The following is a 17,164-nucleotide window of genomic DNA, read 5'->3' as shown; positions in this document are numbered from 1 at the left end:
TGAATTATGGAAATTCATAAGGAATACTATTTCTAATATATTTGGTAGAGGAAATAAAAACAGTCTTTCAAAGTTCTTTCTAGATACTCCAGAAACCAGGTTCTAAGAAATCATCTATTCCTATGTATATTTTCCTGGATTATATTCAATTTGGAATTCAATTGTTTCCTTTTCTCTTTTTCAAAACAATATTTCATCATATGTGGAGGACTTGAAACAATAAGGTTGACCTGAAGATTGAAAAGTGCACACTGGAAACAAATTAATACATGGGGCTGCTCCTTCTCCCTCCATGAGGCAATGCAGAACAGGTTCATTCCTTTCTATAGTTATCAAATCTATTTGTGGCACCCCCATGAATTTGGAGTGGAAAAATGGAGCTTGGTGTTTCTTCTGGTCTCAGCTTGTCTTCTAGTTCAAAATGAGAATTTGGATCACATAATAGAGAGCAAATAAAAATCTTGAAGAATAGCGTGAACCTAAACCTTCTAGCCAAAAGGTAGAATTCAATGTCATCTTAGAGTACTACAAAGTACATAAGACCAAAATGTTGAAGAAAAGGAGTAGTTAATTTAAGGAGTATTTCTGTTTTGGAGGATTAATGAATGAAAGAAAGATGCTCTATTTGTATTACTATATGAAAAAAATGACTGCCTTTAAAAAATTCTTATTGTTATGGAAAATAATGCACAAAGAAGGATTAGAAGTAAACCAGGCCATTTAAAAAACCCACTGGGTAATAAACTACATTCTCTTTCCCTTGTAAATACTTCTAAATTAGAAGTTAGCTTATCAGGTAAACACCAATGTCCTAGGCACTTTTAGCTTTGGGTTAGTAGTCTACTTTAAGAATCAAAATAGGAAAACCTTACAGTGAAATAAACCTTAATGAAAAGCACTGGGAAACCTACAGGTGGCAAGATGCAGCTTATGATATATTCATGTTCTTTGGTATATCGGACACACTTTATCTCTAATAATTCATATCATAAGGCAAAACTGGCTCAAGGCAAATTTATATTCAGAGAGTTATCTCACAAGTAATACCAACACAAAGTATTCATATGATTAGTGAAAAAGTTTTATGTCTGGAATATTTTAATCATTTTCTACAATGTCCAGTTTCTTTTTTTACTGTAAAACACTAATATAACTAATGTTACTTAAGAACAAAATAACAATGAAAATGAGGATTTCTTTTCATATATGCTCAAATCCTGACTCAAAAACAACATTCACTTTAGTATATAGTTTATTAAAATAATTTTTTTAAAGTATGGAAGACAATACAGAGGGAACATGAAGAAGATAATGACATCAAAACTATCTGCCCTTCTTCCTGATTTATTATACACCAGATACAATGTATTGTTTTCCCTTTTTTTCACAATATTTGTGAAAAAATGCCAAGTCAAAGATAAAAATGAGAGTCATTCTACATTGAGAGATAATAAATAAATAAATAAGAAACAAAATGTTCCTGCTATTAAGAAAATCAGAGCAGATGTATGTTTACATTTTGCATTCTGAGCTAAATAATGCTAGCTTGAAATTTGCCACCTTATTACTAATATACTAAAAGTAACCAACTTCATCATTCACTTCATTTGAACTCCAATAAATTTCTATGTAATTTTATCAGCATACGTACAATTTTAACTACTATGACAGATTTGCCTTAAAAACAAACTAGCAGAAGCTCTAAAGAAATTCAACTGCTTATGATAAAACTGCTCATATAAAATGTTTTCATTCTTACAATGATATGGGCCTAAGATCTGTTGTTCTAAGAATATGAAATATATAAAAAGGAAAAACCTTTAGAAACCTACCTGTAACAAGAAAGCTGCATCTCCCGGCTCCAGCTTCATTTATGATGCTACAGTTATAAACCCCATAGTTTTCATTGGAAAGACTCTTCACTGGGTACTCTGTATACTCCTGAGAGTCAAACTGGCCCGTCCGTAATAACTTATTGCCTAAGCGCCATTCATAGGTCAGCACCCGGATTGGATAGGCTCTCAGTACCCTGCAGCTCATAGTGACACTTCGGTCCTGTCCTTGCCGGATTTCCAGAAATGCTGGTTCCACAGCAGGGGGATCTGTAGAAAAGATATATTAAAATAGATGAATGAGGAGGCTTGCAATAAGCTATTCATATTGGCTATTCTTATTATGAGGAGCTATTCTTAATATATTCCACAAAGAAGGAAGATAAGAGGTGGGTGGAGAACATATTTAGGTCCAGGAATTTCAGCTTGGGCTTGGAAATGTGATTTGCTGGGTGTGGGCAGTAAATAAGCCTCATTGCTTTGAAAAAGCATTTGCAGGTGAAACAAGCAGAGCTATTTTTTTTTTTCTTTAAGTTTCCTAGAAAAAAAAAATTGTCACGACTGTTTATACTGCCCACCACAAAATGTTGTTCATGATGTGAAATGAAGAATAAACTGGGGCTTCAAACTGGTATGAGCATTTAAAGCAGATAATAGTGTTGGTTCAATTCATGGAATTCTAATTATTCCCCTGCACAGTACATGGGCTTCTGGATGCTCATTATTTAATAAATACAATTATTTATATTTATTTTCTAAGTTATTTGTTCTGATCTTATTTGACTGTAAGTCATAATATTCATGTGTAAATCTTAAGCAAACTGCAAATTTTATCACAGGTGGAGGTGATTTTCAGCCCATTGCAATGGCTTATTTATCTGGCATAATTGTGATTTTTTTTCAAGTAATTAAAATTTGCTATTTAAGGTACATAACCTATTGTTTTTTGATGCTAAGATTTCTAATATTTAAATTACATCCATTTAAAGTATACAAAATACACTTCTTTCATTAAAGTACAAAAAATACAGTCCTTTTGTTAAGACTTTGAATTGTCATAATAAATTAAACTTATTTCCTGAGCTCTAATGATGTGATTCATTCATTCTATCAAACTCTGTGCAACCAACCACTAAGGGCTACATTTCACAACAAAATTCCCTCCTTAATTAGATGTGCATGGCTCCTCATGAGTTACATAGCATAAAATGTGTACAACTGTATTCAATAGTCCTTACTTCAAAATGCTAAAAAAGTTTTAAGACTACAACTCTGAGTACCTAGCATAATATTCTTTACATATTATTTCATCTGGTTTTTTGTTTTAAATAATATTGGTATCACTTATCATTTTCCATCTTGGACTTATCCTTCTTTCAGTAAATGCTTTTATGATACCTCATTCATTATAATATTAGCCATTCACTCAATTTTTTTTTAAGCCCTTCCTCAAAAAGTACTAAGAATTTTTTTTTAATATGCAAGGAAAAACAAAAACAAACAAAAACTCCTGCCTTCATGTACTTCATGGTATAACACAGAAGAAGGCAGACATGTAAAAAACTTACACAATTGAATTATGAAAATAATTTCAGGTAGCAAGTAATGAAGAAGTGAATGACTAAACAAACAATTTCAAGAAAAGGGATATTCAAGCTGCATCTTCCAGATCCACAGGAAATAGTCACACAGGTACTCAGTAAGAGAGGGCAGTCCAGGTAGAGCAGTTAGGTGGAGGGGAGGGGACTTTCAAAAAAATGCAAGTGAATTAGCATAGCCCTTGTATAAAAGACAAAGAGGATTTGGGAGGAATAAACAAGGAAAGGCAGAAAGTCTATTTAAGGATACTTGGGTGTCATGCAGTGGAGTTTTCAGTTTTATCCTGTTGGTATTGATGAAAAAAATTTTTCAAATTTAATAAATGATTTATGTGATCAAATTATTATCACTGTTGTGTTTGTCAAGTTTTCATCCCTATAATCAAAATACCTGACTGAAGCCACTTAATGAAGAAAAGATTTATTTTGGCTCACAGTTTCACTGGTTTCATTCCATGATTGGCAGACTTGAAGGCAAAAACATCATGGTGGAAGGATATAGTGGTGGAAAGAGAGGACAGAAAGAGAAAGAGAGAGGAGGGGGGACAGGGACAGATATAGTTCAAGGCTATACCCACAATGACCTATTTCCTCCAGCCACATGACACCTGCCTATGGTTGCCACTCAATAGTTCATTCAAATGATTAATCCATCAAATTAATTCACAGATGGGATTACAGCCTTTATAATCTAACCATTCATCTCTGAACACTACTGAGTTACCTAACACACAATCTTTTGGGGGGACCTTCCAGATTCAAACCACATTGTTGTTGTTGTTATTGTTAACTTTTATTATTACTTTAGGAAGAATGCTGTGGCAGATAGGAACAACATAAACCACAGAGAGAAGAAAAAAATTGAAGAGAAAATACCATCTTTGGTGAAAGCCTGAACTAAGGTGAAGTCAGCGGGACAATAAAGGACACCTTTGGCAAAGAGGTAGACAATGCAGTCAGTAGATAATGCTTTCCCAGGAAGAGTGGGGAAAAGGACAGCAGTTTGGGGTATGGTGGACATGTTGATTCTGTGCACATAAGTCACACAGTAGGAAAACCCAGTAGCAAAGAGTTGCTCCATTTTCAAACATTCAGGTCATGTTTGATTATCTTTTTCCTTTTAATTTTTATTTAACTGAATTTGGTCAGAAAGAAGAAGTCCCCATGTTTTCGGTCCTCCAAATTTGTTGACATTTGCTATATGGGCCAATATATGATAGATTTTGTCCCCAGTATGAATACAAAAATGAAATAGCATCAGTTTGGAATGTGACTAGGATTTTGGGGGTCAAATCTGATAACCAAGTAATTCAGATAATCTATACAGGTGTTCATTTATGCCTACTTATTCTATGTTGGTTTAAGACAGATGAATGTGTTAAAATATTCCAATAGGGTACTAGTTATTTTAAAATTTCTTCTCGTAGTTCCATATCTTTGTTGCTTTATCTATTTCTAGGTTATTATTATAGACATGTAAATTTAAAATTAAATGACTTGAAGCTTTTATCATTATAAACTAATTTTTGTTCTTTAAATAAAAGTCTATTTTGCCTAATTTTAGTACAGCTGCTCAGGCATTAATTTAATTAGTATTAATTTTTTTTCCATGCTTTCATTCTTATTCCCTTGATATCCTTATATATTACAAGCATCTCTTCTGAACAGAATGTGCTTGTGCTATTATTTCAAGAGAGTATTGCAATCATTTATTTTGATCCACAGCACTTAGCATTTACACTTACATTTACTGTAATAATGGATATATCAGATACATATATACCTTCTATTTTTTTTCTGATTTTATCTTTTCATTGCCTTCTTTTAGATTGACAGATTACATTATTATCCCAACATCTTTCTTACTACTATGTGATGATTTATCTACTGTTTCTATTATGGTAATTGTTCTAAAGATTGCAAAATGCATATATAATTTTCTAAAAAACTTCAGTGGATACTCTTACCATGCTCTTGTTCAAAACAATCTGAGGATACTTTGCTCCTTTGACTTTCATCCTGACAAAAGTTATGTGGTCATAGCTTTTGATTCTCTACTGATTTTTAAAATTCCTATTATACATTATCATTTTCTACCCAAAATGTTTAAATTTATCCAGTTATATGCTAGTTTATTTGCTTTTCATTCCTTATTTCATTATAGATGTTCCATCTGTGGTCACTTTCCTTACATCTGACGTAATCATTTAGAAATCTCTATCATATCTTTAGTGAACTCTCTGGTTTAATTTCTAAAAAATAAATTTTAATTTTATTATTAAAAAATTTCCCCAGGCACATAATGTCATAGGTCAGCATTTATTTTCTTTAAGCACATCAATATATAATCCGTCTTCAGAAGACCTTGTTTCTAAAGAGGGATTGGCCCAAATTCTTACATTCTGAAGTACAAATATTTTTCCTTTTAAGTTACTTTCAAAATCTCTTTGTTTTTGATATTTCATAGCTAGCATACAATGACTTTAGGTATAATTTTCTTTTTATTTATGGGTTTGAGATGTGCTGGGCTTCTTAAATCTACTTATTTAAATTTGGTATCTTTTGGAGAAACTATAAAATTCTCATCATTAGCTCTTCAAACAACATCTCAGTTGCCTTCTTTAAAACCCTATTTGATCTTTTTGTTTGATCCTTTTTATCGTCCATAATTTTTAACCTCTCTTCCAAATTTTTTACTTCTGTTTGCCCTGTACTAAATTATTAATAAATTCTTCTACACTGATTCATTCTTTTTTTTTTTTTTTTTTTTTTTTTTTGTCCTGGGATTTGAACCTAGGGGAGCTATACCACTGAACTATATCCCTAGTCCTTTGTACTCTTTATTCTGGGACAGGGTCTCACTAACTTGCTGAGGCTGGCCTCCAACTTGTGATCCTCTGGCCTCAGCCTTCTGAGTCATTGGAATGAAAGGTATGCACTGTCACATCCAGCAGTTCATTAATTCTTTCTGCAACTCTGTTTAACCTGCTTAAGTCATTGTGTTTTTAATTCCAATAACATAGATTTAATTAATAAACTTTCTGTGTAGTTCTTTTGTACACCTGCTATATCTCTTTTCTAAATGTCCTCATTCTCTGCAAATGTAGTCAAATGTAGTTTGTTTATGTTATTAAACAAAGTTACTGTTTTATACTGTGTGATAATGCCAAATGAAATTTGAGAGTGTTTTCCTACTAGTTTTCTCTCAGAGTTCATGGCTTCTGTGTGTCCTTGGCTAATTTTTGACTCTTTGCTGCTTATTGTCCTGAAACTTTGATGCTCAAAATGATGGTTTCTTCTTCCTCCAGAAGATTTGCTTCCATAGGCAACTATTAGCATTGCTTGCTGCCTAGGATCACATTAATCTAAATTTCTGGCTTGAAGCTTTTTTATGCATTCAAATGACATGAATTTGAGTTGAAAATACACATAAGTGCCAGTTAGTAACTATAATTTCATGTATGAATTTCCATGTCATTGTCAACCTGGTCACAATAAACTTGCAAGTGTCTTCACTTTCTTGAGAGTGGGAATGTGTAGACTGGGTTTACTTCAGCTTTACTCTTGCTGTGTAGATGCCACCTTTTGCATTCCAACTCCTTGGGAAAAGGGGTTAGCAATAGGACCCTCCCAACAGTGAATACTCTGGGTTGGATTTGTGTCCAGAGATGTCATAAAAATACAACCTAAAATAATCCCATGTCTGCAAATACACTTAGGGCCAAAGTAGCATCATTGTACTGCTTTCACATAAATTTAACAAGTTTTTTTTTTTAAAAATAAACATTATAATGATTTGAATAATATTTACAAAAAATATTCCCAGCATTCTCATTTGTTTCTCTTGGAAAGACTTTGTAGAATAACATTTTTTATATGCTCAGAAACATATCTTAGGCAAGTGGAAATATGGACCTAGAAATATGGATCATAAGGAAAGGCTTATTGCAAGTAAGAGTTTTGTTGAGATAGCTTAGAATGAGCATAAACACAAATGCCAAATTTGGATTTGCTTATGCACTTAGAGTAAAATATAAGCTATTAATGGAGAATAAATATAAATAATCAGAGAGAAATGGGGATCCAGAAAGGCATGTTATAAAAATTAAAGAAGCTACATATTTCAAAGATCATGCAGTGATCTAACATGTCAGATTCAGCAAGAAACAAATTAAGAACAAACATATCTAATATATACATTTTTGATAAGTTGGATACTAAAATTAACTATATTGAAAGCATTTTCTGTGAAGCATATATAATATTGCTATTTAGGTTTGGGGCATGGGAGGATGAACAATAGAGTTAAGTAATAACAACTGTTTATGCAAGAACACTAATTAGAAAACAGTTATTTCTGTTGATTCTATCTTTAAAATATACGAAAAGCTCATTTATCTCTCTCCATCACTACTACCACTACAGCTGTCTATCACATAGACTACTATAGATTTTCTGTAATACCCTACTGAATGTTTTTGTTGTTGTTTGTTTTTGTTTTCCTCTTGAGACAGGGTCTTTCTATGTTGGCCAGGCTGGCTTTTAACTCCTGAGCTTCAGCAATCCTCCTGTCTAAATCCTCCTGAATAGCTGGATAACAGGTCTGTGCCATCACACTCAGCTCTTACAATAGCCTTCTATATTGTTAAGTGAGATAAGCCAATCTCAAAAATCCAAAAGATGAATGATCTCACTGATAAGCAGATGATGACATGTAATGGGGGGTGGGAGGGGGGCAAGAATGGAGGAAGGAGGGACTGTATAGAGGGAAAAGAGAGGTGGGAGGGGTGGGGGGCCAGGGAAAAAATAACGTAATGAATCAAATATCATTACTCTATGTAAATGTATGAATATGCAAATGGTATGCTGTTACTCCATGTACAAACAGAAACAACATGTATCCCATTTGTTTACAATAAAAATAATTTAAAAATAAAATAAAATATTTACAATAGAAAAAAAAAGAAATTAAATAGTGATCTTTTCTTGTGAACAGGCACAAAATAGTGCTCTTGAGCTTTAACTTGGTGCTAAATTGAAGACTAGTCCTTACTGATTTTACCTTTAACAATATCTACCTCATTGTGACTACCCTCCTCTTCCACCCACACTAATACCCTTATGTAAGCCATCACCCTCTCTCTTAATTGTTGTAATGTTGTCCCAACTGGTCTCCCTCTCTTAATTATTCTTAAGTCTCCCACTCTGTCTTCCTTAACTATCAGTAAGTATATCTTTTGGAAACCTGACCCTGTCATTATTCTACTGAAAACCAAACCATTCTCTCCACCGTCTACAGTGGTCCAAACTCCTTATCTTCTGCCAATTTTTCCGGTTTTTTTTTTTTTTTTTTTCCAGTGCTAATAGTAATTGCCTATCTAATCAAATTCAGTACATTCTTATTCTTTTAAAAAAAGGAATTCTGCATTTTCTATAAATTACCAAATAACCATCCAGCTTGACAAATTCCAAATCTAATCTCAAAGTAATAAATCTTCAATGAGGTAGCCATTAGGCATGGCTATTCCATTGTTGACTACTGGGTTATTTTAGGAATTACATTCTGGCTTCTGTCACATAGCATAATGTGTTTAATGTTTATTTATATTCTAGCATTTCAGTATTCAATTACCGTTTTTAGCCAAGAAATGACCCATTATATGATTATACAATATTTTATTTATCAGTTAATAGGGATTTAGTTTGTTTCCAACTTTTGCCTCTTATGAATAATGTTACCATAAACATTTGTGTAAAATTTTTTGTGTGGACATGTTTTTGAATATGCCTTGGGTATATACCTAGGAATGGAACTGCTGGTGTCTCAGTCTGTTTGGGCTGCTATAACAAAATACCACAATCTAGGTGGCTTATAAACAACAAAAATTTATTTCTCACAGTTTTGGAGACTGGGGAGCCTAAGAACAAGGCACTGGCAGATTCCATATCTGGCGAGGCCTTTCTTCATAGACAGCTTCTTCTTGCTGTATCCTTGCATTGTAGAAGGAGCCAGGGATCCTCTGGGGCCTTTTTTTTTTTTTTTTTTTTTTTTTTTTTTTTCTTTTAGAGCACTATTTTCATTAATGAGAATTTGGGCTAGGGTCATGACCTAACCACCCCCTGCTGTTCTTACTAACACTATCCTCTTGGAGTTAGGATTTTACCATATGAATCTGGAACATTCAGTCCTTCACACTGGGTCATATGATTATTCTATATTTAACTTTCTGAGGATCTGCCAAAGATTTTTTCAGAGTGGGTACATAGTTTCCTCCTCCAGCAATGTATTATCTCAATCTCTCTACATCCTTGTTAACACATTTTATTATCTGACTTTTGGGGTATAGCCATCCTAGTGGGAGTGAAATGATATTTCATTGTGGTTGTAATCTCTATTTTTCTAATACCTAATGATACTGAGCACTTTTTCCTATGTTAAGTGGTCATTTTTATTTCTTCTACAGATAAATGCTTAGTCAAATCATATATGTATGTATGTGTGTATATATGTGTATGTATTTATATAGTTATATAACATATATAAATATGTATATATACATATATATAGGGCTAGTGATCAAATCTAGGACCTTGTACATGCTAGGCATATACTTTCTCACTGACTATATATTAGATATAAATATACATATTTACATGTAAATATATATATATATATAAAATATGTATATATCTGGAAATTTTTTAGTGCTAGTAATGAAACCCATGGCCTGTATAGTAGTACACAGTAGTGCATGGTAGGCATGCACTCTCACTGACTACATCCCCATGTCTTCACATATATTATGGATACTTGTCTCCTATTTGATGGTTTGCTAATAATTTCTTCCATTTTGAGAGTTGACTTTTTGCTTTCTTGATAGTGTCCTCTGAAACACAGTTCTTAATTTTGGTTAAGTTCAAAATATCTGTTTGTTTAAGTTCAAAGTATCTCTTCTTTTTTTTCAATGTCATATCTGAGAAACCAAATTGTCTATTATTTCTCCAAATATTCTTTAGACTTTGTTGCTGCCTTGATTTCAGATTTAGCTGCCAGAGCAAGAAAAATAAATTTCTGTTGTTTAAAAGCAAAATAAATAAATAAATAAATAAAAGGCCAACGAGTTCCTCTTTGGCCTCTTCTTAATTTTAGAGTAGGTGTTATGGTTTAGGTATTAGGTGTCTCCCCTAAAGCTCATGTGTGAGACAATGCAAGAACATTCAGAAGTGAAATGATCTGATTATGAGAGCCTTAACCCAATCAGTGAATTTGTTTTCTTGTAGGATAACTTGAATGATAGTCGAAAATGGCTAAGGTGTGGCTGGATGAAGTGGGCATTGGGTATGTATATATTTTGAGGTATATATTTTGTATCTGACCAGTGGAGTCTTGCTTTCTGCTTTCTGATCATCTTGTGAGCCTCTTCTCTCTAGCATGCTCTTCTACTATAATGTTCTGTCTCACCTCAGGCCCTGAGGAATGGAGCTGGCAGTCCATGGACTGAGACCTCTGAAACCAGGAGCCCCCAAATAAACTGTTCCTCCTCTAAAATTGTTCTGGCCACATCTTTTAGTCAGCAATAAAGCTGACTAAAACAGTAGGATGATGTCCTTTTAAAAGAGAAATCTTCTCAAGATATTTACTTTCTCAAGACACTCTATTGACTCACCCCTGGTTATTAATCAGATCTAGAAAAACATAAATTCTGACCCTGGCCATATTCTCAACTATTATCATGTTGATCACTATATTCCAGACACATAGGTTTTCTTCCTGCACTACACAACAAGCTCTTTCAGAACTCTAAACCTTTGACTTTCTTTTTTCTGCCTAAGATGTCCTTTCCTTTGCTCTTCAATGGCTGGCTCATTCTTATTTCTCTGGTTTGACCTCTTTAAAAAGCCCATCTCTAATGAAGAGTTAGGAAAGTATCTCTCCTTCAGTGAAAAGTTACAAATCACTGTACTAATTCCTGAATATAATTTCCATTGGCTCATATCTTGTTTTATGATCTCCACTATGAAACAACTAAATTTCCTCATTCATTGCTTCAGTCCATAAATACGTCAGGGTACCTGGTATTATAATTGATGCAAACCATTATTGATTGAATAAATAAATGCATGAATGATATAGGAGTAAGGATGTCCAGAATATCTTCAAAGTTCCTCCTACGGAGACATGAGGTATATGTCCACTTTATTAAATCTGAATGGGGTCTGTGAGTTCATTGACCAGAATATGGCAGAAGTGTGGCTGTACCAATTTCTGAGCTCAGGACAGCAGAGACTGGTAGCTTCATTTCCTAGCTTTTGAAACACCCACTCAAGAAAGTCTGAACCCTGTTCATAAACCTAATTATACTATTGGTGAGATCATGAGAGGTGAATCTGACATTATAGAGAGAAGAAAAAAGCAGGGTTAAGTTCAGCCTTCCAGTTATCCCCACTCTCATTCCAGATGTGTGAAACCATTTTGGCCTTTCCAGGCCAAACCAGTCACCCACTAAATTCCACCAAGTGATCCAGATAATACCATGTTCTATGTGAAGCAGAAGAGCAGCCCAGGCACTCTGCTGAAATGTTTGACTCACTAGATATAGGAGAATCAGATATTAAAAACTGTGTTTTTAAGCTTCTAAGAATTGGAATTGTTTGTTATATAGCAAGAAATAGTTGAAACATATGTTGTCTATACATCAAAAAGCAGTAGTTTGATATTATGGGTACAGATTCAGTATAGTGAGGTAAAAGTACAAGATTTTGAGACATTGAGAAGCACAGTTTAGGTAATAAAATGAGCAGGTTCTGGAAGAAAATGAATTTAGAACAAAACTAATGGGGTAAATCAGACTAAATCAATGGGAAAACTTGAAAACTGGAAAAGCAAGTACACTTAGTCTAGCAGTCAGAAAGTTTCCATCAATGAACAGGTTTTGTTGCAATTTTCTGTTTCAGAGGTAGAGAAATTTTGAGTAATTACAAGATCAAAGATATGGCCATTGGAATGAAATGTTAATGTGGAGTGAAGATTAGTGATAATGTAGTTAAATGCTAAGTGAACCACATTTGCTCTCAAGTTATATTTGTATTTATAGTAAAACTAAAAGTGTTTTCAACTGCTTATCTTTCTTCTGATTTTTTAAGTGGCACTGTAATACGTTTTACAGGGATACATCCTAAAATATATATTTACTATTTCAATGGATGATATTCTGTGAGAATTCTTTGAATGTATTTGACCTATTGGATTATTTCAAACAGTGATTTTTTAGACACTATCTAATGAATATGTCATTTGTCCACACCAATTATTAATTACCATAAGGATATCCAATAGCATTCAGTTAAAATTCTTCAAACACAGTGTATTTGCAAAAAGTCTAATAGAGTTGGAATTGGAAAACATACCTAAAGTAATCATTAATTCTATTTAAAAGGCTGTCCAAACTACTTGGATTTCAGGGTTTTCCTAATCTCAAAAAGGCTAGAGGATGTGAAACTGAGTGCACTTATTATAGTCCAATCAAGTCTGCCTATGGAAAATTTCTCCCAATGTAAGGTTCACTTTTAGTGTGCTGGTTATTAATGAGCTCAGCATTTCATTTTTTGAAATACCCAGTGAGAATGATCGACCTTTACAGTCATGATTAAGGGTGTAATGTGACCACTTTGGATTATGATGAAAGAAAACTCCAGGTGCTAAAAGAAGTTAGAGTTCGCTATTCTCATAGAATTCATGTTTCATGGTATAGGTTATTCAGAATAGTTTATTATGAAATATTTTATATTAAGAAAGTGAAATAAATAAAAATATTATCCAAAAAGTCACTCAACATAAAATGCTTAGGAGTAGGAGTACTTAAATAAATAGGTGTTTGGGTTTTATTCATTTAAAGTGATTCTTAAAACACACTATACAGAATTTATTCACTTATATTAAAAATATCTATTTCAAAAGTCAGTTTTTCACTACGTATAACCTGAAGAATAATGATTAAAATTGAATTGCATTTGTTGATGATGAATATTTACTGAATGCAAGAATTGTGTTAAGACATTCGCATAGATTATCTCTCTTCAGTGGCACAGTGCTACAGAAGAGAATGAAAAAGAGAGGTTAAGCAGTTACCAATCTAAAAACTTGCAGAGTAAGGATTGAAACAAAGCAATGTGATTCCATAATGTATGCTCTTAATAACAACTTATGCTTTACTATTGAAAAAATATTAGCCATTTCCCTCAAAGAGGGCTTTGAAAAGCTTGCCCTATTGGTTATTTAAAGTAGTCAATTAAAATGGACTTTGGACTATTCACACTACCATTTAGAATTCACCAATTTGTGTAAGTAAAATCATGCTTTGAAGGAAGCAAAAATAATTGCAAAAAACTGCTAGGTTAAAGAGAAAAATACTGTTAATGGATTTCAAACCACATTCAAATTATAGTTTATGTGGCAAGTTATTCCTTGTGAATGAATTTATGTGTTACCTATATATAAATGTATATGTACATAGGGGATATTAGTGTCTGGAGGTAAAAGGGTAACCTTTTAAAGCTATTAAGTTCTTCAATTGGAATAAGCCTCTAAGTAACATGTGCTCAAAATTAATTCTAAACATAGCATTTCCTTTTCTTGTATGTTCAAGATATCTGGCAAATGTTCTGAATGGGGTGGGGGTTCATCTAATGTTTAAATTCATATACAGATGTCTAATTTATTTGGAAAGAATAATTTATGAAAACAGTAATTTATAGGGAAAAATGTATCAATGTTTTTTCTTAACAGGTGGATCAGAGACCAGTTCATGAGCTCTTTCGGCATTGCATATAAATAAGGTTTTGCTCTTCTTTCTTGAAAACAATTGCTTGTTTCAGATGAGACCCAGAACTGCAAGCAAAGTAATACTTTTGATTTAAAACATAATAAAAGATATCTAACCAAGAAAAACCTTAAAAGCTAATATTAATGAGTTTTAAATCTTTAAGCATGTGTGAGAAGACAGACTTTAAACATGCACTGGACTGTCTTCAGTCACTTAAGAGTTAAAGTGGAAACTGCTCACCTATTTGGAGGATATCAGTTTAAGTACAGTCCTAATTACTTAGCCAGTAGAGGGCATAATGCTAAGTGTGACTATATTAGTCATTTCTTCTCAAGTTTTTGTTTTGTTTTTGTACCAGTGTGCTTTGCCCTTGAGCCACATCTATATCACCTTTTATGTTTTATTTTGAGACAGGGTCTTACTAAGTTGCATAGGGCCTTACTAAGTCACTGAGGCTGACTTTGAACTCACAATTCTGACTCAATCTCCTGAATTGCTGGGAGACAACTCAGATATATGCCACTACTCTGGGCTTCTCAAGTAATTTTTCCTCAAAAGAACACCCAAAGACCCTTGTCATCTGCTGTTTTCTGATTTTAAAGGGACAAGGAAAACTGTGTTTTTAATAATTAACAAATCCAATTTTTACAGGAGAAAATCCAGGAATTAAGAGTTTTAAGTCAATGACTTAAATTATTTCATTGTCCAACAAATTAGTGTTACTTAATATAAGACAACCTATCCTTTCATGAACACATGCAGGACCTGAGAGGGAGGTATATCCAAAAGGACATGGAAGATCCAAACCCCCATCATATATCTCTTCCATTTATCTCTCACTGAATTTTGTTCTTTATAATAAGCCAATACACATAATTAAAGTGCTTTCTTTAATTTTTTGAGGTGTTCTAGAAATTATCAATCCAAAGTTAGCGATGGTCATGAAGACCTTAGAATTTATCACTAATAAGTTAAAAGTACAGTGGAAAGCTGAGATTTGTTACTGGCACCTGAAGCGAGGCCAACTTTGTGACCAAGCCCATTAACTTGTGGAATCTGTGCTTATTCCAGGTAGCTACCGTGAAAATTAAAATGGATTTTTAAAAAATCCAGTTGGTGTTAAAGAATCAAATAATTGATGTAGGAAACACCATGTATTTGGTGTATGACAGAAGACAATCACTAAAGAATTTTTAAAGTAACCCCAATTTATTCTGTATATAACACTATGAAAAAGGTTGTATTTGGAAAAATATATTGAGAAGTTTGTAGGATCTGGCTGAATGTATAGAGAAGAAAGAGTTGAGACAGTAAGGTTTTAGGGCTAAATACCCTTTCATTAATATGTTAGCACATTTCATATACTTATTACCTTTCTTAGTCCTTCCTATAACTTTAAAATATTACCATTATCTCCTTTTATTTATATTTTTACAGATAAAAGAAACTAAATATGATATGTTACATTCTCAAGCATCCCACGTGTTCCATGTGATAGACTTTAGTTCTACATTCAGACCACATGAGATCAAAATCCAAAGCTATACAACTCCTAGAAAATCACTAGGAGAAAAGCTCTATGACCTAGGGGTTGGTGATGGCTTTTAACTACAACAGCAAAGGCAGGATCCATGAAAAAACTGAAAAGCTACTGGATATGCTTTCTATGGAGTTCTTAATTTGGTTTATTGTTTCCTTCATGTCAAGGATTTCTGTTTGGTTTTTTTTCAATATCTCTAACTCTTTATTGAAATGATCTTTTGCTTCCTGTATTTACTCTTTTAACTGTCGATTGGTGCGATCATTCAATGCCTGCATTTGCTCTTTCATCTCATCATTCAGTGCGTGCATTTGCTCTTTCATCTTATCGTTTGCTTCCCTGATCATTTTAATTATGTACATTCTGAACTCCTTTTCTGTCATTTCTTCTGCCATGCTGTCATCGGGTTTTATTGATGTAACATCTAGATTTGTTTGGGGCATTTTCTTTCCTTGTTTTCTCATATTGTTCAGGTATCAGTGGACCGCTGAGATATTGCAGATTTCCTCCACCAAATTACAATGTCCCTGAAGATTTCTATATATCCCCTCTTAGCCTTCAGTAGGCTGAAGTCTTGGAGGAAGTTGACAATGTGGTGCTCTACAAGGAAGCTGCCTCTCTAGGAGTGGTGGCCTTCAGGTGGCGTATATTCCCTGCTAGTGGGAGGAGGTGCCTCCACTTGTTGAGCAATGGTCATCCAAGGGGGAACTAGGCTGTGGGCTGAGGCAAGGCCTGTTTGGGCCTGTGTCTCTGGTTTTACCGTCCTTGTGGGGAAACCTCACCCGACAGGGAAGACTCACGCGGTGGGAGGTCTCGCAGGTCAGTTCCCCTCCTAGAGGTTCCCCTCAATTTACTGCTACCGCCTGGGCTGGGCTGCCTTCCTCTGCAAGGTTCCCAGGGGCCTGGCCCTACCTCCTGGGCTTGGGAGCCTCCCCCTTCGCAGATGAGTCTCCTTAGGCTGCCTCTCCTCAGAGAATCTGCCCGCAGTCCTGGAACCTTCGCTCTGCCCCTAAGCATGTCTCTGTGAGGCTCTTCCACCAAGATATGGCCATACTACCTAAAGTGCTATACAAATTCAATGCAATTCCAATTAAAATCCCAATGACGTACCTTACAGAAATAGAGCAAGCAATTATGAAATTCATCTGGAAGAATAAGAAACCCAGAATAGCTAAAGCAATCCTTAGCAGGAAGAGTGAAACAGGGGGTATTGCAATACCAGATTTTCAACTCTACTACAAAGCAATAGTAACAAAAACGGCATGGTATTGGTACCAAAATAGACAGGTAGATCAATGGTACAGAATAGAGGACATGGACACAAACCCAAATAAATACAATTTTCTCATACTAGACAAAGGGGCCAAAAAT

At 34.0% G+C, this 17,164-nt stretch overlaps 1 protein-coding gene across 2 annotated transcripts in view; it reads right to left on the bottom strand.

Annotated features, from left to right (window-relative positions):
- The window catches only part of MDGA2 (MAM domain containing glycosylphosphatidylinositol anchor 2), a 780,047-nt gene that overhangs the window by 115,347 nt on the left and 647,536 nt on the right, over positions 1-17,164 (bottom strand). For both annotated transcript variants that reach the window (XM_079126024.1, XM_079126023.1), the window contains exon 9: positions 1,833-2,102. In XM_079126024.1, coding sequence (XP_078982150.1) covers positions 1,833-2,102 — 270 coding nt within the window. The remainder of the gene's footprint in view (positions 1-1,832; positions 2,103-17,164) is intronic.

This window comes from Sciurus vulgaris (assembly GCF_902686455.1).
Source record: "Sciurus vulgaris genome assembly, chromosome: 2".
Taxonomy (NCBI): domain Eukaryota; kingdom Metazoa; phylum Chordata; class Mammalia; order Rodentia; family Sciuridae; genus Sciurus; species Sciurus vulgaris.
The sequence above is the reverse complement of the archived record's forward strand: the minus strand, read 5'-3'. Positions and strand labels throughout refer to the sequence as shown.